At 34.8% G+C, this 23,217-nt stretch overlaps 1 protein-coding gene across 1 annotated transcript in view; it reads left to right on the top strand.

The window, feature by feature from the left end:
• Positions 1–23,217, top strand: part of zzef1 (zinc finger, ZZ-type with EF hand domain 1) — a 281,144-nt gene that overhangs the window by 237,605 nt on the left and 20,322 nt on the right. The window contains exons 47-53 of the mRNA XM_028807021.2: positions 7,305–7,440; positions 11,357–11,716; positions 11,789–11,932; positions 12,749–12,917; positions 14,322–14,420; positions 21,083–21,248; positions 22,019–22,169. Coding sequence (XP_028662854.1) covers positions 7,305–7,440; positions 11,357–11,716; positions 11,789–11,932; positions 12,749–12,917; positions 14,322–14,420; positions 21,083–21,248; positions 22,019–22,169 — 1,225 coding nt within the window. The remainder of the gene's footprint in view (positions 1–7,304; positions 7,441–11,356; positions 11,717–11,788; positions 11,933–12,748; positions 12,918–14,321; positions 14,421–21,082; positions 21,249–22,018; positions 22,170–23,217) is intronic.

Below are 23,217 nucleotides of genomic sequence, written 5' to 3'. Positions count from 1 at the left end.
AAGCGGGAAGCTGTGATTTGTCGTCTCCCTCCCATGTAACAATCACAGCCCGTGTTGCAACGCACTATGTATATATATGTATATATGTGTATGTGTTTGTATATGTGTGTATATGTATGTGTGTATATATATATATATATATATATATGTGTTCATATGTGTGGGAAAGCGAATAGTAGACGTGACGTAGTATCTGTGTACCAAATTTCAAGTCAATAGGTGAAACGGTTTGCGAGCTACAGCTCATTTAAAATCCTGGACAGACAAACAAATAGCCACGGTACTGTTTTATAGAAGAACATTTTAATGTTTAATAATTTTTATTTATGTGCAATGTGCTTCTTATATATTACTTCATATTCTCAAATAATAATGATGTTAATGTTGTTTATATTGATTTCTATGTTATTGTAAGTGCTCTTTATTTGTGGAAAAATAAATTTGGCAATTTAACTTATTTTATACATACATTTTATTTTTTTCTCTTGCACTCAGTGAGCGAATCCACTGGCTAATCAGCTATATATATATATATATATATATATATATATATATATATATGTGTATGTGTATATATATATGTGTGTATATATATATATATATATATATATATATATATATCTATACGAATAAAAGGCAAAGCCCTCACTGACTGACTCACTCACTCACTGACTCACTCATCACTAATTCTCCAACTTCCCGTGTAGGTAGAAGGCTGAAATTTGGCAGGCTCATTCCTTACAGCTTACTTACAAAAGTTAGGCAGGTTTCATTTCGAAATTCAAAGCGTAATGGTCATAACTGGAACATATTTTTTGTCCATACACTGTAATGGAGGAGGCGGAGTCACGTATCGCGTCATCACGCCTCCTACGTAATCACGTGAACTAAAAACAAGGAAGAGATTTACAGCACGAGTCGCACGCGGGAACGAAGGTAAATGACGTTAATTTTTGACTGTCTTTTAATACTGTGTAAGCATACATATTAACACATGTGCAATTAAACGTGTGCATTTACGGGGTGATTTCTCAGGCTTAAAAGCTCACCTTTTATCAAACGCGGGAACAAAGGTAACTGACGTTGTTCACTGTCTTTTAATACTGTGTAACCATACATATTAACACATGTCCAATTAAACGTGTGCATTTACGGGGTGATTTCTCAGGCTTAAAAGTTCGCCTTTTACTAAAAAGTTAAATGCAAAACTATTTTCAATCAGTTTATTGAAACGCTCCCGTTAAGGATTGCAATAACATATTCGCGAGATAAAAGAACGAAGTAGGGGGAAATGGAGGAACAGCCGCAAACAGCGAAGAGCAAAAAATTAATTAAACAATTGAGAACGGAGCGAGTTAAGCATACAAGCATGTTCATAAGGGAAACAAACCACGGTGTAAAACGTAAGTTTAAATAAAGTTTATAGAAACGCTCCCGCTGCGGATTGCAATAACATATTCGCGAGATAAAAGTTTAATGAGAAGACACGAGGTATAAACGAACCACACGCCGTGGCGCAACGTTAGGGGCAACAGTTTCAACCATTCTATGATCTGCTTCTCGCAACTGAAAGACGGCACATGGCGGATGTTAGCCGACTTGCTGACCGCAACGTTAGGGGCTTCAACTATGGCGCTGACGCCACATCTCAGTGCCAACACTTTGCAGACTCTACTTAAAAGACACGCCCTCCTCACTGGACAGTTAAAAACACCAATCAAACTAACGATGACATCAAGTATTACCCAATCAAAAGTAGGAAAGGAGGCATCTTCATAAAATGCGTGTGGGATGATTTGCATGAGACGCTGCTTTAAAAAAAAAATGATAAAAAAAATACGGGATAAATCCCGTCCAGTATTGATTCAAAACGGGACGCGCAATTTCATTGTCAAACGCGGCACGATTCCGTATTTTAAAGGACGGGTGGCAACCCTACAGTGCCAGGTAACCACCCATACAATCAGATTGTGATTCAGACTAGGAATGCAATGAATGTAATTACCCCGATCTACATACAAGGCGAAAGTCTTGCAACATTCAAAGATGATGGTTTGGGATAATTAGTACTTATTAAGTACACCATGGAACATAAAAGAGCTTATGAAGCCTTGAACCGAAAAAAGCAACATCTCAGAGATCGTACAAAAAAAAAAGGAGGTAATGTCGTTTTACTCGCTGTAGATTTTAGTGAAACATTACCAGTTATTCCACGAGGGAGACCAGCAGATGAACTCAACGCTTCTTTAAAATCCATGCTTCTCCCACGGTCGGTTATATGTCGCGTGTTCTCGGGTAGGTACACCAAAAAATGTATACATTTAAGCATGTAATGGGCAAAGAAAAAATGAGGTATACCCGAAGGCACTGCAGTAGTACTCAATGTAACTTTACTTCTTAAATGTTAATGTTTTACTGTTTAATAATTTATACGCTTCTTATATATTGTTCAAATTCTTTTATCAAAATACCAGTGACAGCGCAATGCACGATAACATGGAGTGAATACACCATACGCATCTGCCCACGGCCGCCCTGGTGTGCGCAGATAGGAGTTGATTCTAAAATAAAATAAACATAAAAAGAGTAATACAATCATCACCCATAAAGCGGATAGCAGACGTGACGTATTATATGTGTACCACATTTCAAGTCAATAGGTGAAACAGTTTGCAAGCTACAGGTGATTTAAATATCCTGGACAGACCAACGAAAAGCCACGGTAGCAAATTATACAAGAAGATTTTACTGTTTAATTATTTATATTTATATGAAATGTGCTTCTTATATATTACTTCATATTCTCATATGATAATGATATTAATGTTGTTTATATTGATTTCTATGTTATTGTAAGTGCATCTATGTGTGTATATGTATGTATGTATGTATGTGTATATATATATATATATATATATATATATATATATATATATATATAAAAAATATATGTGTATATGTATATATAATATATCTGTATATGTGTGTATATGTGTGTGTATATGTGTATATGTATATATATATGACAGCAACACTCATAACAATGACAACACAATTACATTGACAATCATGTTACGTTATTTTTAAAATGTTTCCTTTACTTTTTCATAACCTCTTTAACACACTACTTCTCCGCTGCGAAGCGCGGGTATTTTGCTAGTATATATATATATATATATATATATATATAGATAGATATATGTGTATGTATGTAGATATACAAATATGTATATATATGTATATATGTTTATATATATGTAGATATACAAATATGTATATGTATATATATGTATATATGTGTATATATATGTAGATATACAAATATGTATATGTATATATATGTATATGTGTCTGCATGTGTGTGTGTATATATATATATATATATATATATATATATATATATATATATATATATATATATATATATAAAATGTATGTGTATATATATGTTGATATATGTATATATATGTGGATGTGTATATGTATATATTTATGTATATACACTATGTTTATGTATATATATGTTTACATAACCTCTTTAACACAGTACTTTGCTAGTCTATACATATTAATAAAAGGCAAAGCCCTCACTGACTGACTGACTGACTGACTCATCACTAATTCTCGAACTTCCCGTGTAGGTGGAAGGCTGAAATTTGGCAGGCTCATTCCTTACAGCTTACTTACAAAAGTTAGGCAGGTTTCATTTCGAAATTCTACGCGTAATGGTCATAACTGGAACATATTTTTTGTCCATATACTCTAATGGAGGAGGCGGAGTCACGTATCGCGTCATCACGCCTCCTACGTAATCACGTGAACTAAAAACAAGGAAGAGATTTACAGCACGAGTCAAACGCGGGAACGAAGGTAAATGACATTAATTTTTGAGTGTCTTTTAATACTGTGTAAGCATACATATTAACACGTGCAATTAAACGTGTGCATTTACGGGGTGATTTCTCAGGCTTAAAAGCTCGCCTTTTATCAAACGCGGGAACAAAGGTAAATCACGTTCTTCACTGTCTTTTAATACCGTGTAACCATACATATTAACACATGTTCAATTAAATGTGTGCATTTACGGGGTGATTTCTCAGGCTTAAAAGCTCGCCTTTTACTAAAAAGGTAAATGCAAAACTATTTTCAATCATTCTATGATCTGCTTCTCACAACTGAAGGCACCGTGGCTGATGTTACGTCACTTGCTGTCCAACCATAAGCGTTACCTGGTAGGTAACCGGACACTCACTTCACTCCCTTTCGGGAATCAAAGCTCTGAGGTTTTCTTTTGTTCTTAATTAAAATTTAAAAGCAATACTTCACCGCTGCTAAGCCCCTCTAGCGCTGACGTCCGAGGTTCGATTACCGAAAGCAAGTGCAGTGAGTGTGTAATTACATTCACGGCATTCGTAGTCTGATTCACAATCTGATTGTATGGGTGGTTACCTACGAGGTAACGCTTATACTTGGCCACCAAGTCAGGTCGAAGTGATCACTCGAGTAAAGGCAGCTTCACAAAAAAACAGATCCTTAACAAACTGTTATTAGTATATTTTCCCTCAATTTAAAAACGTTTTATTTTCTTCTTAATAAAAATTTAAAAGCGGTACTTCGCCGGTGCGAAGCGCGTGGATTTGACCAACTGACACATACAGACATATTCATGAGTGCAGGAACTTCGGAAAGAAAGCACCGTGTAAACCTAAAGTTTAAATTAAGTTCATAGACCTACAAAAGGTTGCCATTCATTTGAGGCAAGATTGCTTTTCTTCTGTACAACTATACGTTGCATTTTCAAGAGTGTGCTTGCACGGCTTCAGATATATATGTATATATATATGTATGTCTATATATAAATATGTAAGCTTATAAGTACTGCCTTACTTCTCTTTAAGAAAGGAAGATGTAATGATACTTGATTTAAACGATTCCATGTCTTCCTGGGTTTGCGTAGCTTATTGTCAATATCTTTACACCTGTTTTTAACACTTTTTTCGTGAAAGCCCGTTTCAGTAAATAAGTTAGGGCTTTGCTACAGGATACACCCTCCACAAGTTAAGCAAGTAAAAATAAAATATATATTTCTGTTTTATTTAAACCTTTTAAGTTCGTATGCATAGCCCCATTTGGCTGTTTAATTTTTTTTTTTCTTTCTTCAGTAATATTTAATCTCCTTAAAGAAAAAGAACATATCCATTTTACTTTTTTTGTATCTCTTTAGTAATATTTTAGTGTAAAAGAATAACCAGTATTTAAACCTTTTATGTTACTTTATACATTTATTTTACACAATGTTGAAAAATTAATAAGAAAGCTACATATTTTGGCAGCTGCTGCTTTCATTTTCAATGAAATGAAAAAAGCTCTCCCAAGAGAAAACGTCAATGAAGAAGAAACAGTTTGCACTATCTAAAAATCAGAAACCCTCATTTATAAAAGTTTGCTGCAGATGACTTAACTGAAAATAAATTAATAGTTCCTATGTGTATAATACATATTTATCTATTTTACTTATGCCTTTATTCCACCAACTTACAACATCTGAGGTACAATTTGTTACATTACTTTTGTTTTTTGCAGCACAGGCAGGTGAAGTGACTTCCTCAGGGTCACACAGTGGTGTCAGTACCAGGATTTGAACTGACAAGCTCCGGGTTTACTGAAATATTACTGAACAAAGAAAAAAAACGAAAACGGGCAAATACGGCTATGCATTGAGATGTCCATCCGTCCATTATCCAACCTGCTATATCCTAAATACAGGAGCCAATAAGTACATATGTTTATATACAGTATATATATATATATCGCGGATTTTTTGCTGGTTCGCGGATTTCTGCAGACAATGGGTCTTTTAATTTCTGGTACATGCTTCCTCAGTTGGTTTGCCCAGTTGATTTCATACAAGGGACGCTATTGGCAGATGGCTGAGAAGCTACCCAGCTTACTTTTCTCTCTCTCTTGCGCTGACTTTCTCTGATCCTGACGTAGGGGGATTGAGCAGGGGGGCTGTTCGCACACCTAGACGATACGGACGCTCGTCTAAAAATGCTGAAAGATTATCTTCACGTTGCTATCTTTTGTGCAGCTGGTTCCTGAAATGACATACTGCACGGTGCTTCGCATACTTAAAAGCTCGAAGGGCACGTATTGATTTTTGATTGAAAAACAAACTCTGTCTCTCTCTATCTCTCTCTGTCTGCTCCTGACGGAGGGGATGTGAGCTGCCGCCTTCAACAGCTTTATGCCGCGGTGCTTCGCATACTTAAAAGCCAAACAGCCCTATTGATTTGTTTGCTTTTCTCTATCTCTGTGACATGATCTGCTCCTGACGCGCACTCTTTTGAAGAGGAAGATATGTTTGCATTCTTTTAATTGTGAGACGGGACTGTCATCTCTGTCTTGTCATGGAGCACAGTTTAAACTTTTGAAAAAGAGACAAATGTTTGTTTGCAGTGTTTGAATAACGTTCCTGTCTCTCTACAACCTCCTGTGTTTCTGCGCAAATCTGTGACCCAAGCATGACAATATAAAAATAACCATATAAACATATGGTTTCTACTTCACGGATTTTCTTATTTCGCGGGTGGCTCTGGAACGCAACCCCCGCAATGGAGGAGGGATTACTGTATACATTGACAAGGCAAGCCTTTCACCAGGACAATTGGTTTCTTTCATCTTTGGCTTTAATCAAAAGTGTAATGTTTGGTATATCTTCATTTTTAGTGTTAATTAATTTTAGCCCTCAAGCACTTTAGGAAGTCTGTGATGTTAAATAAGCATTAGATACTGTGTTTTGTTTTGTTTAAGTTAGATTCAGTAATCTTTATATTTTCCTATACTGATTTACAGTGTATTAAAGGAACCAGCTTTGAATGGGACACAGCTCCCTTCTACACATAATTTTGTTACATTAATCTTTACAACAGCACAGTTTTAGTTAATGCAGATTTTAGAAACAAAGCATCCAGAAGACAAAGGTCTTGGTGAATCAAGGTTAAAAAGAGATGGCTGAGTCACTCTGTGTATGAGGCTGGGAGCATGCGGTGATAGCGCGTTGCTGCACCCACCACACGATAAACCATCTAGATTGAGTACAGAATGCAGTGTTTATGAGCTGCTAAATGAGCAGCTGAATTTTACCTCTGATTTCCTTCTTTAAGGCAGCTAACATTATAAGCTTTAAAATATGTTCACTGGGTTTAATCTTAGATTTGTTCTCTTTGGTCTTGAACCCATAGCATTTATTTCAGCTATGATTAAGAATTACATGTCTCAGGTTTTGCATGATATTCCTTCAGGTTTGATGGAGATGTAATAACAACAGATGAGACTATTCGAAAACTGGCACAGAAATGGCAGCCCAGAAAGCGGACACGGTCTGAAGAAAGGAATACTAAAGCAGTAGACACGGACATGATTGTCATTCCATGTGTGGTGAGTTATTTAATTTTTAATTTTTTTTTAAATTATTTCCTAGATTTAGTTTGAACAACATAGATTTTAAAAATTATAATGTATGTTAAGTATATAAGGTGAGTCTAAAATAATGTTAACACTAATGGTACTACTATGTATATATTTATATACAATTTTTGTGGACAATTTGTGCCACATATGATACATGTGTTGAACATGATGGCGAATAGGTTGAGACATTCCTGTAAATTATCTTGCACATATGAAGTATGTTTTGTGAATAAATTGTTTCCGCCATTCAAACGTTAACATAATTTTGACTCACCCTGTATTATTCATTTTTATCAATAATTTTCATTTGTTATATTCCAGTTAAATTTGTAAAACCAGAAGATTTTGCAAACATTTGTAATTAATATTTTTCAAGCCTAATGCATTCTTAATAGACTTTTGCCCCAGTTGTTTGCTTTCCATTCAGATGATTCCCTTTTCAACACACACCTTGACCTGCTTATTATGTAAGCCTTGGTAAAGCTTTTTACTTTGCATTTAGTAACTTAGCATTGTCCATGTTTCTTCCTCTTTGATTAAAGTCCACATTACCCTACTCCATCTGTATCTATGTCTAACTCGTCCTGTAGAATTTAAAAAATGTGTTATTAAAACAGAAGCTTTTTAATGTTTTCAACAGTATCTCGGGTGTTAGCTAACTTTGTGACTACTTGCCAGTGTCTGGATCTCATGTAAGGTTTCATATTGATTTGATATTCAAGATCCATTACAAGCATGCATGTTGCTTAACACTTGTAAGTAACAATTTAAGTGTACTGTGTATATGACAATACAGTAATCCCTCGCTGTATCGCGCTTCGCCTTTCGCGGCTTCACTCTATCGCGGATTTTATATGTAAGCATATTTAAATATATATCGCGGATTTTTTGCTGGTTCGCGGATTTCTGCGGACAATGGGTCTTTTAATTTCTTGTACATGCTTCCTCAGTTGGTTTGCCCAGTTGATTTCATACAAGGGACACTATTGGCAGATGGCTGAGAAGCTACCCAACTTACTTTTCTCTCTCTCTCTCTTGCGCTGACTTTCTCTGATCCTGACGTAGGGGGATTGAGCAGGGGGGCTGTTCGCACACCTAGACGATAGGGACGCTTGTCTAAAAATACTGAAAGATTATCTTCACGTTGCTACCTTCTGTGCAGCTGCTTCGTGAAGCGACATGCTGCACGGTGCTTCGCATACTTAAAAGCACGAAGGGCACGTATTGATTTTCGATTGTTTGTCTCTCTCTCTCTCTTTCTCTGCTCCTGACGGAGGGGGTGTGAGCTGCCGCCTTCAACAGCTTTGTGCTGTGGTGCTTCGCATACTTAAAAGCCAAACAGCCCTATTGATTTGTTTGCTTTTCTCTATCTCTCTGACATTATCTGCTCCTGACGCGCACTCCTTTGAAGAGGAAGATATGTTTGCATTCTTTTAATTGTGAGACAGAACTGTCATCTCTGTCTTGTCATGGAGCACAGTTTAAACTTTTGAAAAGGAGACAAATGTTTGTTTGCAGTGTTTGAATAACGTTCCTGTCTCTCTACAACCTCCTGTGTTTCTGCGCAAATCTGTGACCCAAGCATGACAATATAAAAATAACCATATAAACATATGGTTTCTACTTCGCGGATTTTCTTATTTCGCGGGTGGCTCTGGAACGCAACCCCCGCGATGGAGGAGGGATTACTGTAATGTCCCTTTGACATCACAGAACTGATTAAATCTAATTTTCTCTTCCTATAATCAAGTGGTATCGAATATCTTCAGAGTGACTGTTTCCTAAAATTTTATCTGCTGATCATTTAGAATTAATACATTTTTTACATGACTTTAACTTACAATTTCATAGTAAATTAAAAATATTGATTAAAATACCCCATATATAACTTTTTATTAAGCATTGACATTAAATAAATATTTTGTTCTTTATATAATTTTAATTATATTAGTGAAGTTTCCCAAGGAAACCAATAATAACCCTTGACACATATTCTTAGGAAGTCAATTCGCACTGGAGAGATTCTGAAGGACTAGAAAATGGCAAATATCATCCCATTAAAAAGGGTGACAGGGCAGATATAAGCAACTATAAGCCAGTAAGCTTGCATCACAGGAAAATGAATGGAAGGAATTAAGGATAAGGTTGAGCAACACCTTTCAAGGACAGGAGTTATTAGGAACAGTCAGCATGGGTTCAGAAGAGCGAGGTCGTGTTTTACTAACAGGCTGGAATTCTATGAGAAGGCAACCAAAGGATATGATCAAAGTGGAGCATATGATATGATTTATCTTGACTTTCAGAAAGCATTTGATAAGGTGCCACATGAGAGACTGGGTTTCAAACTAAAAATGTGGGAGTTCAGAGTGATTAGATGGGTGCAGAATTGGCTCAGACACAGGAAGCAGAGGATGATGGTGTAAGTAACCTCATCAGAATTGGTTGACATTCAGAGTGGTGTTCTACAGGGGTCAGTGCTAGGGCCACTGCTATTTTTAATAATATAAATTATTTAGATAGAAATATAAGTAACAAGCTGGTTAAGTTTGCTGATGATACCAAGATATGTAGATTAGCAGACAATTTGGAATCTGTTGCATCTTTACAGAACGATTTGGATAGCAGATTTTTTGGCAGATTTAATTTCAGTAAATGTAAAGTATTACACATAGGAAGTAAAAATATTAGGTTTGAATACACAATAGGCTGTCAGAAAATCGAGAGTACACCTTATGAGAAGGATTTAGGTGTCATAGTGGGCTCTAAGCTTTTGACTTCCCGATAGTGTTCAGAAGCCATAAAGAAGGCAAACAGAATGTTAGGTTATATAGCTTGATGTGTGGAATACAGGTCTAAGGAGGTTATGCTCGAGCTTTATAATGCACTGGTGAGGCCTCATCTGGAGTATTGTGTGCAGTTTTTGTCTCCAGACTACAAAAAGGACATAACAGCACTAGAAAAGGTCCAGAGAAGAGCAACTTGGCTGATTCCAGGGCTACAGGGGTTGAATTATGAGAAAAGATTTAAAGAGCTGAGCCTATACAGTTTAAGCAAAAGAAGATCAAGAGGTGACATGATTGAAGTGTTTAAAATTATAAAGGGAATTAGTACAGTGGATCGAGACTGCTATTTTAAAATGAGTTCATCAAGAACACGGGGACACGTTTGGAAACTTGTTAAGGGTAAATTTCACATAAACATTGGGATGTTTTTCTTTACACAAAGAACAATAGACACATGGAATAAGCTACCAAGTAGTCTTGTAGACAGTAAGACTTTGGGAACTTGCAAAACTCTGTTTTTTTGGAAGAAATAAGCAGATAGGACTGGCGAGCTTTGTTAGGTTGAATGGCCAGTTCTTGTCTAGATTGTTCTAATATTCTAATAATGCTAAGCATCTCAAAAGTAATTTCATTTACATTGGTTAGGCTAATCCCACATTTTGCACAAAGACACTATCACTATATTAATCATGTTATTTTTCAAGGTTCTCCATAAATGCAGTTGCATTCAGGTTTAGTTTGGCTAGTTTAAATAACAAATTAAATGTAGTTTTTTCAGGAAAAAATTCCACTTTTTACATCAATTTTATGTTGCTGTATGAATTTAACTAAGTATATTGTTGTGTTCTTTCCATTGTTCATTTTTTTTTTGCCATGTTTAATACCTTTTTCCAGGAATTATTAAATACAATACAGTTGTTGGATTAAAATAATTGTTTCACCAGTTTTTATTATAAGTGTGATAAGGTAGATTAATATTTATTTGAAGGTAATATATAAAATATATAATAAATATATTTTTACAAACAGTTCAGATAAATTTCTAGTAGGTGCCTGTTTCAAATAGCTGTTTCAAAAAGCTTGTTTTTTTTCTTGTACAGTCTAAGCCAAATCGTTGTGAAAAGGCAGCTGAAGAAACCAACCTTGTGACCCAGAAGCTAATCACTAATGTCGATAGTGACTTGCAGCTTAGTTATGCAAAACAAAGAAGAACTAAAAGCTCAGCTCTTCTACATAAGGAGCTGGAAGCCCGTAGTAACAAGTCTGTACGACAGTACCTTTTCAAAATTAATGAAGCCATTTCAACTCTATATGCAAGACATGTACTGGCATCTCTGCTAGCTGAGTGGCCCAATGGCATGGTAGTTACTGAAGAAATTCTAGAACTCAGTGGATCTTCACACATGGCTTATATCTTGGACATGCTAATGCAACTAGAAGAAAAGCAGCAGTGGGAGAAGGTAAGAGCGTGTTATCTACAAACATCATAATTCAAAAGAAGTAAAACTAACTTTAAACTACTATGTGCTTAGATTCTACAGAAAGTGTTGCAGGGAAGTAGTGAGAATATGCTGGCAAGTTTGTCTTTGACAGCTTGCCAGTTCATGGAAGAACCCGGGATGGCTGTACAAGTCAGAGAGTCAAAGCATCCCTATGACAACAACACCACCTATGAGGTGAGTGCTTTTAGATGGCTTTAGACTATTTGTCATTGGTTTATTCTATTTGAAATATACTAAAGTTACTCAGTATTTTAGATATTTCTGTAAATTTAAGGTCCTATTCCTATTGTTATTTGATAATATTAGAGATGCACATTGGACAAGACAATTTGACATATATTACGTCCTCCAGTGCCGTCTAAGCACTTAGTCTGCTTAGTCAGTGGGTATTCATTGAAAGTCCATCACCAATGAATTAGTGATACTCTGTCATGACTCAGTCTTAAAATGCATTGGGTGGCAGTTAAAGTTAATTGTTCCCACCTGAGTTCTTTCAAGCTTTTCAAGCTTGTTTCATCAAGTAATTTTTGTATTCAGCATTAAGCAGCAGGTAATGGATAGTGTGTATACTGTGTAACTGTCATAGCAAAACTTCTGCTCTGCTGTGGTGTGATCAGGTATACAAATCAACAATTTAACTCGATAGTGTCAAAGTTAGGTCTCTCTTAGATAACATTTGTCACAGGATTTTTTCCCTATTAGTACTCTACTCCATGTTCTAGTTCAAAAAAAATTCTAACGTTTCACAAATTGTTTTTGGAATATTCTGTTGCATTATCCTTTTTCGGAATGTAAGGAAAATCTAATGTCATTTTGTTGGCTTGAAACTGAAGTACTTGTAGCCACAAATTAAAAGCGTGGAAGATCTACCATACATGCATTTCCCGGAATTGTTAATTTCAAGAATTATTGTTCATTTGTTAACATATTATTTAAGCCAAGTTATGAAGCAATTTATGTTTGCAATTAAGATGGTTTTATCGTCATTAGGATAAGGTCCACATCCCTGGAGCAATCTACCTGTCAATAAAGTTTGACTCTCGATGTTGCACAGAGGATGGTTGCGATGAGCTTCTGATGGCCAGCAGTAGTGACTTTGTGCAGGATCTTCACAGTTTCAGTGGATCACCTCAAAAATGGACTGACTTTGAAATTCCAGGCAAGTTCTTTTAGAAATTATTAGCTTTGAAGACTAGTAAGATATTATTACAGAAACTGTTTAAATACAGTTAGCTGTCTTAAAATGCATTTTAAAAGAAATAATCATCTTATTTTTTGTTATATTACTAATGCACTCAGTTAAGAAACAGCCGTAAGAATACAGTAGCTTTAAAGTTCAGCAAAAGGAAAGGGATTTTTCTGACTTGTGAATCTGAATTGCATTGTTGTTTGTTTTGTAGAGCTTCTTGTGTTTTTCTCTTTCAATTTCACTTCTATCAGCTGTCAATATGTCATAGACTGACTACAAATTCTTTCAACTTCATATGCACTTAATTAAAAATGTATTCAAAGCCTCTGTTTAAAAAAAATACTGTTTCATAGATTGTGCTTAAGCCAACTACTAGGTAAATGTTGGTGTGTTTTTTATTTAATAGGGTTTCAAGTTGGTAAACGTTGACAGGAAAATTTTAACAGGTTTTAGACAAGCCTTTTTTTTATGCTTCTTTATTCCATTTCTCAAGTAAATTGGAAAAGGCCTTCTGAGTTGTCACTCTTTGCATCAGCTTTGAAACGACGCAACATAAGTCATATGTGTGGTTTATTCAAGTATGCAGTCAAGGCAAGTAATGTAAAGCTGTAAAATGTCTGAATTGTGACCATCACAGCTTCTCTAAAACATTCAAAACATTTATCTCTATTTTTAATACTTTAGAAGTATTTGAGTTTCCTTTTTTAATAAAAAAAAAAATAAAGCTGACTGGATTGCTGGTCAGGCTGAGATTCCTCAATAAACAGATGCATTAATTTTTTAATGTGATTAATTTTTATGATTGGCTATCTCACCACTGGCCTAATTTCAAGAAAACTACTAGGAAAAATTTCAAAGTAAGACCCTTCAGTCTTTCTTTACCCTATGATATCACAACTTGTCATCAGACATATGTACTTGTACAGTATGTCTGTTCTGCACCCTATTTTTTCATGCATCCCACTCACTGAGAAAGTAAAAATGCCTTACTGCATTTAATTATTAGAAAAGCATCCAAAGGTAAATTAGTAACAAAGTAAAAGTACACATCAAATTGCAGTTCATATTTTATAAATTGTAGGTTGAGTTTTATTTGAAGTAGCACTAAAAATGGTGGAATTTCAGATACATGTGAGTAATGTAGTCATTTTTCTATAATCAAATCGCATATTAATTGGACTCTAAACACCTCTGGTAAAAGTAGAGCCAGCACAGGTTTCTACTTAATAACAGCTTATTTAATAGTGAATATGATTATGCACAAGATTGAAGATTGATGGATATTTTTTATGATTTTAGAAACTGAAACAATTTCCATTTGTTGCTTTTATTGTATTTCAGATTGTGCTAACAACTATTGTGTTTTTTCTTCAGGGGATACATTATATTTTAGATTTATTTCTGACATGAGTAATACAGAATGGGGATACAAATTTACTGTAACTGGTGGTCACCGTGGACGATTTCAAACAGGTGAGTCAAATTATTTTCTGTCAAATGTTAAAAGGTTGTTATATAAAGAGAATATGAACAGTGCTTATTACAATGTGAAACTTTGTGCCTCGTGTACAAGTGAATTATTAATTGTTTCATGTATAATTTATTAAAGTAAAAAATAAAGAAAATGACTTTTGCAAAAACTGTGACTTGCTGGTAGTTTTAGAGAATAATCAAAGTCTCCCCTCCTGCATGCCGATAATAACAAGTCTGCTACTAATCAGTCAAACACAGGGACATACCAGTAACAGATGACAAGTACTGTATACAGTACTACCAACCAAACAGAATATTAACAAAAAGTTAGTTTGTTAGGCATTTTCTGCCAGATACACTGTGTCATTAACTGCTGTGTAGGCCTTTGCATTTTGTGAATCGTTTTCCTTCACTTTCCAGAATTTGCTGTAGTTCTGGCATTGGTTTGTTTTGCTTTTAGGATCTATACTATTTAAGCTTAATTATATCTGTGATTAGGATCTGTATTATTTTAGAAATATATCTATGATTGTGTAAGTGAGAAATTATGATAGAGAGTATTTAAAAAATACATCCAATCTACTGGAGAGGGACAAGGTCGTAGGCTTGTTCATTCTTTTCCTATTGGTATGACATAAAGGGTTTATACAGACAATTTAATTTAAAATGTATTTAAAATTTTACAAACTTGGGGTGCTCATTTACAACCTTAAATATTGTGTATGCTTTCTCTTACACATCCAAAACTTGGAAACTTTATTGATGTAGTATGGAATTAAGTTTTTTTTTTTTTTTTTGATGACATTGCTTGCTTTATTTGCCTCTTATTAGAGCATCTACAGTATGTTTTACCATGACTGTTTTGCTTGCACCTTTTTCATATTTTTTTTAGCATATCTTTAGCAGATTCCTTGCCAAATATTTTTAAAACAGTTCAATTCATCAATCATTCTACATCCCCATCCTCACTTATGGTCATGAGCGCTGGATAGGAATTTAAAGCACAAGCAGCTAAAGTGAGATTTCTGTGCAGGAATGTTGGGCTTACTTTCCATGATTGGACAAGGAGCTCAGCTAAAAGGAAGGACATCACACTAGAGGTGATGCTTCTCCAAATCAAGAGGACCCAGTTAAACTTGTTTGGTCTTGTAGTTAGATTTCTCCCTGTGCATATCCTTTGGGTGGTATACAAAGCAGAGTATACTCAAGTTGATTATATCTCTTAACTCACCAGGGAATATCTGGAGATTTACTTGGAGGAGTTCTAGAAAGTCTCTGAAGATAAAGAGGCCCGGTTGGTCTAGCTCAATTCTTTGACTACTTAGTATTGAGAGACAAAATGACAATTGAACAATTCTGTGAAATCCGTCTGTAAATTGTGCTCTTTTGTATTTGCATATTTTGAATATAATATTTATTGTACCTTCAGATGCACGTAAGGCTAACGCATGGTCTAATTTATTTTTCAACTATAACACCTATACGCTCTGGGTTTATCCCACTTAAAGGGGTTTGCAAATGAAGCAAGACAGTTGCTCATGTATAGTATAAAATAGAATAAAAATTTTAAACACATTGTACAACAATAAGCCAGAAAAGCAATATTGGTGTAAAGGCTGTTTGGAAACTTCATTAAGTATAGTGTTGATGAATGACATCTTAGCAGCCAGCTTTTGAGAAGCTGAAGTAGCCTGTAGCTTGACTGCTCCAATTTTAATTGCATCTCCATTTCCGTCCAGATTTTTTTTTTTTTTTGGATGGTCAGCCCCAGATTGTTGATATGACAAGTAAGCAGGATTTGGATTAAGCCACAGTGTACAATCACTAAAGTGCCTTTCCATGCATTATTTCTCTTTCTAACACTAGATTCAAACTCTCTGCTGGCAGTGGCTAACACCAACATTTAGTTCCATTTAGAAAGCTTCTGTTTATGTGTATTTCTTTTGTAATTTCTCTAACTTTGTATATAATATACATGATTTAACTGTTCTTTTTAATAAATTTGAAAAATGCATTTGTCACGGTGTGGGTCGCCTCCATGCTCCCTCTTCAATTTCGGGAACCTCTTGAACCCAACACCGCGATAGTCATTACTGGGGTGAGCCTGGTTAGATGAGGACAAACACATATAAAGCAAGGGGATGGTGAAAAAGTGCTCTAGTGCTTTTATTCAAAAAAACAGTCAAACGTCCAGTGTTCAAAAATGAAGTGGTTTTTGTATAATTAATAAATGAATTCATAAAAACAAAGTGCAAGTGGAGATTAGAAATCAGTCAAATAAATATTTCTTTAAAAACTGGGGTTACAACCAACAGTGCAGGAAAGCATCCCTTTAAGTTCAGGCCCTAGTGCCATCCATTAATACCTCCATCTCCCTGGCTTATCCTTCCGGATCTTGCAGCTGAGGAGCCGCCTACCCAACAGACTTGGCTTTCTTTCTTCTGTGGTCTACAGGTCTAGGTCCCTGCTGATTCCATATACACACAATAGGGTTCCCAATCTGGACCTAGGCTCAGGTCCTTCCCTCCCATGGACCAAAGAAAGGTGCATCATCTGAGCCTCTGTCGCTGACTCCTGCTGCCTTCCCGGACCTGCACTGAGCCGCACTCCTCCTGGTTACTCCTGCTCCCTTAAATAATAATAATTTATTAGAATGCCCAAAGGTTATGTAATAAGAAGAACATCTCTGCAAAGATCTTTTAGTTTTGTTAATATTCTTAATTTGAGACAACAGAAGGAATGAGATGCCAGTGAAACTGCTCCTGTCCTAACTTGTCAGTTTATGCTTTACTCTTTATTCTAGTAAATAATATCTATTGCCAATTTAATAGCAATCTGGTGGTGCATGAATCTCTCTAAATATAGAGTCAATGACAAATCCTGCCCTCAGTTGTTTCAGTGCATGGTAATCATACATTATTATAATTATGTTAATATTAAATTATTAATATATAATTAGTATTATATTTCCCCTGAAATGACCTTGTGCCTGGGCAGGATTGTTTCTTGCCTTGAATCTAGATGAATTTGCATTTGAGAATGTTTGCAATGATTTTAAAGCAGTTATTGTCCTAAATCCCATTTGCACTAGGGAGGCTCCAGTCAAGTTTTTTTTTTAGAGGTGATACTGATCACTTATTTCATTTTACTACAAATAGGTGATGTTCTATATTGAAGTGTTAACTTTGGCATTCTTATAATTAAAGTGTAGACCCACAGGTGTTACCTATTCATTTTTTATTAACAAAACAAAATTCTGTAGGCTTATTGTTAAATTACCATCAATATACTAAAAAAACTCCTTTAAAATACACACTTTTTTAACTAATAAAACATATACAAAACATGTTTATCCATATGACATAAAAGAATATAAAATGCTTCTTCATAATTTCAAGCTTTTTTTACATTTTATTTTCAAAATCCAGAACATTAAAGTGGCATGCTACTAAATCAAACAAATTCTAACATAACAGATAAAACCATTTGAATACAAAGGAGTAAAACAACAAAGAAAAGCAAAACAAAATTCAACCACTGAAAGATGAGAGACACAAGCAAAGAACAATTTTTTTTAATATAATAAAATGATTAATTACATGAGAGAGTCAATCACAGACTCAGCATGTTTATTCTAAAATAATATTAATAAACTGTTGCCATGTTCTAATAAAAGAACATATCTTTTAACAGAAAATTAATTTTTTTCAAATTTGCCATAATATGCTTAAAAACCAAGTTTTAGATAGTGTAATGGGATTCTTCCAACAGAGAAAAATAAGTCTGCATGCTAGTTGCGTGGTGTAGGACATTACAATCAACTTATCCTTATGCACTTTAATGCCAGCTGAGAACACCAAATATCACTGTTAATAGATTAGGAGTGATTGTAACATCAAGGCTGCCTCAAAGTTATGTAAAGATTTTTGTCCAAAATTATGTTAATTGAGTCCATTCCCAGAAAATATGGCCTAGTAAAGCTGCTCACAGGAAGGGTCTTACCTTGGGTGCATTTTGGACAATTTTAAATGAGGTAAATGTGACTGATGTAAGATTTTTTTCTTTGTGATCAAATTTTTATCGATAAAATGAAGAAAGTATACAGCAAAAAGAAAGTGAGGAAAGAGGAGAAAGGTTTGGGATGGATTCAGCCACATAGCGCCAAGAGAGCCGTAGCTTTAGGGCATTTTCAGTTATGTAGAGAAATGTGCCAGGGACAAAGGTGACATATGGGATCTAATTCTAGTCCCATTAGATAACATCTCCCCAGGGAGTAGGAATGTATGATTTTTAGTTGAAGTAAGAAGTGCTTGGTGCATATAGAACCAGAGTGTATCTATTTGTGGCCGAGTTCCACTCCTTTTCTGAGATACCAATTTTAAAAGCCCCATTCCCTAGCACCATTGAAGGGTAAATACTTTGAAATATGTGTATATATTGCTGAATTCTCTCTGCATTGTCTTCAAGGCTAACCAATTTAGCTTTGGATTGATATGGATGTGAGTTGTAGAAAGTTTGTTAGGTTTCTTTTAACAGAAGTTCATTGTTAGGTTTCTTTTAACAGAATTTCAGATTAGCATATTGGAAAAAAGTATGTACAGTATATATATCTGGAAAGTTCAATTTGGAGCGTAATTGTTCATAAGATGCAAATATGTTGTCTGTATAAAGATTTCTAAATGTATTAATCCCTAAGCATTTTCCATAAATTAAACACTTAGTAGGCTTGAGAAGGTTGAAAACGATGATTACTGTGTATAGGAGCAAATGTTGTGCTGTATAGCACACACAAACAAAAACACAGTACACAACCCTTGAAACATCAGCAAATTTAATCAAAGGTTTGTAAGATGTTTATCAAGAAGATACATGCTATCCATCCATCCATTTTCCAACCCACTGAATCCGAACACAGGGTCACGGGGGTCTGCTGGAGCCAATCCCAGCCAACACAGGGCACAAGGCAGGAACCAATCCCAGCCAGGGTGCCAACCCACTGCAGGACACACACAAACACACCCACACACCAAGCACACACTAGGGCCAATTTAGAATCGCCAATCCGCTAACACATACTTAATATGTTTACGAATAAAAGACAAAATTTAGCTCTTAAGCTAACAAACCTATTGTTAACTAAGCAGCAATTTCAATTGTAATTGAAAGTATTAGCTGCTGTACTAAACACAAGCTTACCACTTATACTCAACCAAGTGGTCATTTTAAAGGACAAAATAAAAAGGTCTGAATTCATGAAATCAGCTTTTCTTGTCATTTGTCTAATTGTGCAGGATGATTCCTCAAATTTCTTTTTCTCATTTTATTATTCCACTTTATTTATGTAAAAGCCAAAATCTGGTATTTTTTCTCTGCTAAAGTTATTCTTGTTGCTCTCTGTTTATGGAAATGTGTGCTTTGCATAAAGGAACACTGCAACTAAATTACTGTAAAGCTTAGAAAAGCAGAAAGTAAAAAATCATTTTTTGAGATTGGTCCATTTAGTGATCACCAATAGTAAAAATCAACTGATCAATTGGAACAACACTACTTTGTACTTGATATCATTCCTTTGGATCAATGCGTAAGATACTTATCTGCACTAATTTACTTTACTTCCTTTCTTCCTAGTGCCATACGATTCCAGAAACTCCTTTCTTCCTAGTGCCATACGACTTTTCAATAAGAAATATCGGAGATAATGTTTAAGGTTTTGATATATATCCTGTACCCTCCCTGCGTGGAGTTTGCATGTTCTCCCCGTGTCTGTGTGGGTTTCCTCCGGGCGCTCCGGTTTCCTCCCACAGTCCAAAGACATGCTGGTTAGGTGGATTGGCGATTCTAAATTGGCCCTAGTGTGTGCTTGGTATGTATGTGTGTTTGTGTGTGTCCTGCGGTGGGTTGGCACCCTGCCTGGGATTGGTTCCTGCCTTGTGCCCTGGGATTGGCTCCAGCAGACCCCCATGACCCTGTGTTCGGATTCAGCGGGTTGGAAAATGGATGGATGGATGGATGGATATATATCCTGTAACCATTTTTCTTGGTGTAAATATGTATTATCTCACTGCCTTACCTTAACCTTTCTTATTTCTATTTGTCTGTTTTATTTCATTCTGTCTGTTATTAGATGCAACTGAGAAGGCAAATTTCATGTTTTCTTGTGTAAACATGACTAAATAAAGAAACCTAAACCTAATGGTTTATGGGTACATGTGAGCTCTACTGCACTATGGTATTATTGCAGATTGCTTGTGAGTTTCTGTGCTATACTGAAAAAAGGACAAATCAGAAATAATTTCAAATGGAATTTTAGAAATTTAATGTCCTACCTCTGGTTTTATCTAACAGTTAATTTGACTCATCTAAGGTTTTGTGGTTGCACAAATCATAAAAGTAAATAAAAGAAAAGACTTGAAACTACTATGAAATGTATATGTGCTTCTCTGTATATTGATGACACTCTGTCAATTAAGTGTTACTAATCTGGAGAAGAAACAGCAATTATTAAAATTAAATTAGTAACTGTATTATAAGTTGCCCAGAATTGATTAGTTCATTGTTGCATTTTTATCACTGAAGAAAGGAGTCTTTGCATAAAATGTTACTTATTTAAATAAGTACTTTTTTGCTTAACAGTGTGTTATGTATGTACTTTAATCTTTTAGGGTTTGAAATATTAAAGCAAATGTTATCAGATGAAAGATCTCTTCTGAATCTACCACTTGCTGATATTTGGGAGTGGCAAGTGGGTGTAGCTTGCAGACAGACAGGAAGCCAGAGATTAAGAGCCATCCACTTACTACTTAAGATACTAACATGTGGCTCAAAAAGGTAAGATGCCTAGGGCAACAGTGATAATAACTTTGTGTACATTAATTAGGGAAGTCATACAAATAGTTTATATTGAATCTACTGCACTACTCTCTAATTTTATAAATCTTTTATTGATTTAATGGATAACTGACAAACTAGATCTTAAACAATACATGATCATTTAAACATTGCTAGTATTAAAATTATCCAGGAAATAAACAGTAATTTTAACATGTATTCATATCTGCTTGACATAATTTATTTTCCTTTTAAAAAAAAATGTTGCTGTTTCTTCATTTTTCTTGATTTCTAAGTAAGACTCTAAACTACAATGGTTAAATCTTGCTTTTTCATGGTTCTTTAAATGTGTATGCAAACCAGTAACTTCCAAGTATACATCCAGCCTTCCATACTCTCTTAAACCTTTTTCATTTCAGAATTATTGGAAACAAAAGCTTACTGCCATATTTTATTAAAAATACAGGAAATTTGTCTTTAAAAATAATTTGCTAATGAAGTTGTGAGTTGAGTATTTTGTTACACTCCAATTTAACTTTATAATATTGTGCATAGTGACTAAAAAAGGCAAACTTTTAGGGAGCTATGAGTTATCTTTTGCATGATAACTATTCTAGTCAGATAAAGGTGCCCATTACTTTATTATTTCTTTGTACTTGGTCTTTGTAGGGTAGTTTAAATATTACATTTGTGTAAGCTTTGACTGTAAGTTAGTGTATATTAGGGTCTCCTATATTTAATTATATTTTGTTTACATTGTAATTGTTTAGCTGCTGTGATCTGTCATTGTTGAAGCCACTCTGGCAGCTGTTCACTCAAATGGAAAATAGCATTTGTCAGGATTCAGCAACCATTAGTGTGCTTCTTCCACTGGATCGGGCACTGACAGAACTTTTCTACATTGCCGAAATAAGAGCAATGGTAAGTAGAAGTACATCCTTAGTGATTTAACATATTTCAAAATACATTACTGTACCTGTTGAACCAGTTTAGGGCTTGACAATTATTTAAAATACCAGGATAAACTCAATTTCATTTACTATTGTTAGGTGAGCATAGCATAATATATTCTTTATCGCTAGAGAAAATACTATCGTATATGACATACTGTTTTCGCTGCAGCTTTATCCATTGATTTAACATTTCATGACTTGCTTAGTCCCTTCTTGAACCCTTTTGCCTAAACTATATATCATATGTGGCATTATTTGGATGGTGGTTATTATGTTTAGCAATTTTTCAGACTTTTGCTAGATAATTTTATATTTTTCTTACTCTAATTGTAGTTTATGAGCTTTCATTGATGTTATTCAATTAACCAGATACACATGAAAAATCAACCAAAAGCATTTTAAATTATCCACTGCCATTCATTTATGTGCATAAAATTTAAAATAAAAAAAAATTGTTTAAATCTAAACCCATACATTATATTTTTGTATGGAAAATATAATTATACATAATTTGTTCATACATAAACTGAATGTACTGTAAATGCAGAAAAAGCATGGTGATATGTGATCATTGTAGATTGTCTTGTTAAAGTTGAAAGAAAGATGTTTTTCCATCAGTCAGACAACATGAGCCATACTATTTATTATGTGATTGTTACCTCTGATAGGAGTTTTTGGTGCTTTACACCAGACCTGCTGAAACAGTATTGTGCTTCAGGAAGACAAAAAATGTATTTTTGTAAGATTCAAAACTATTCCTCATTGATTATTTTAAGCACTTTGGGATGAACAGAATATAATCCACCAATTATAAAAAGCATCCGTTTCTGTATAATTGTATGTGTTTAATCGTGGGAGGGTTCTAGGGTGACCCTATTTTCACTTTCAGACTATTTATTACATAGACCTAACCAGAGTGTTCCAAATTCCCACTATAGCCCTCATATTTATACTTAATAGCCTGTTACAAATCAAGCAGGAAAAAAGGTTTGCACATTTATTCTTGCATTATAGAT

This window comes from Erpetoichthys calabaricus, chromosome 8 (genome assembly GCF_900747795.2).
Source record: "Erpetoichthys calabaricus chromosome 8, fErpCal1.3, whole genome shotgun sequence".
In the NCBI taxonomy this organism is placed as follows: domain Eukaryota; kingdom Metazoa; phylum Chordata; class Cladistia; order Polypteriformes; family Polypteridae; genus Erpetoichthys; species Erpetoichthys calabaricus.
This window is presented reverse-complemented; position numbering and strand designations above follow the sequence as displayed.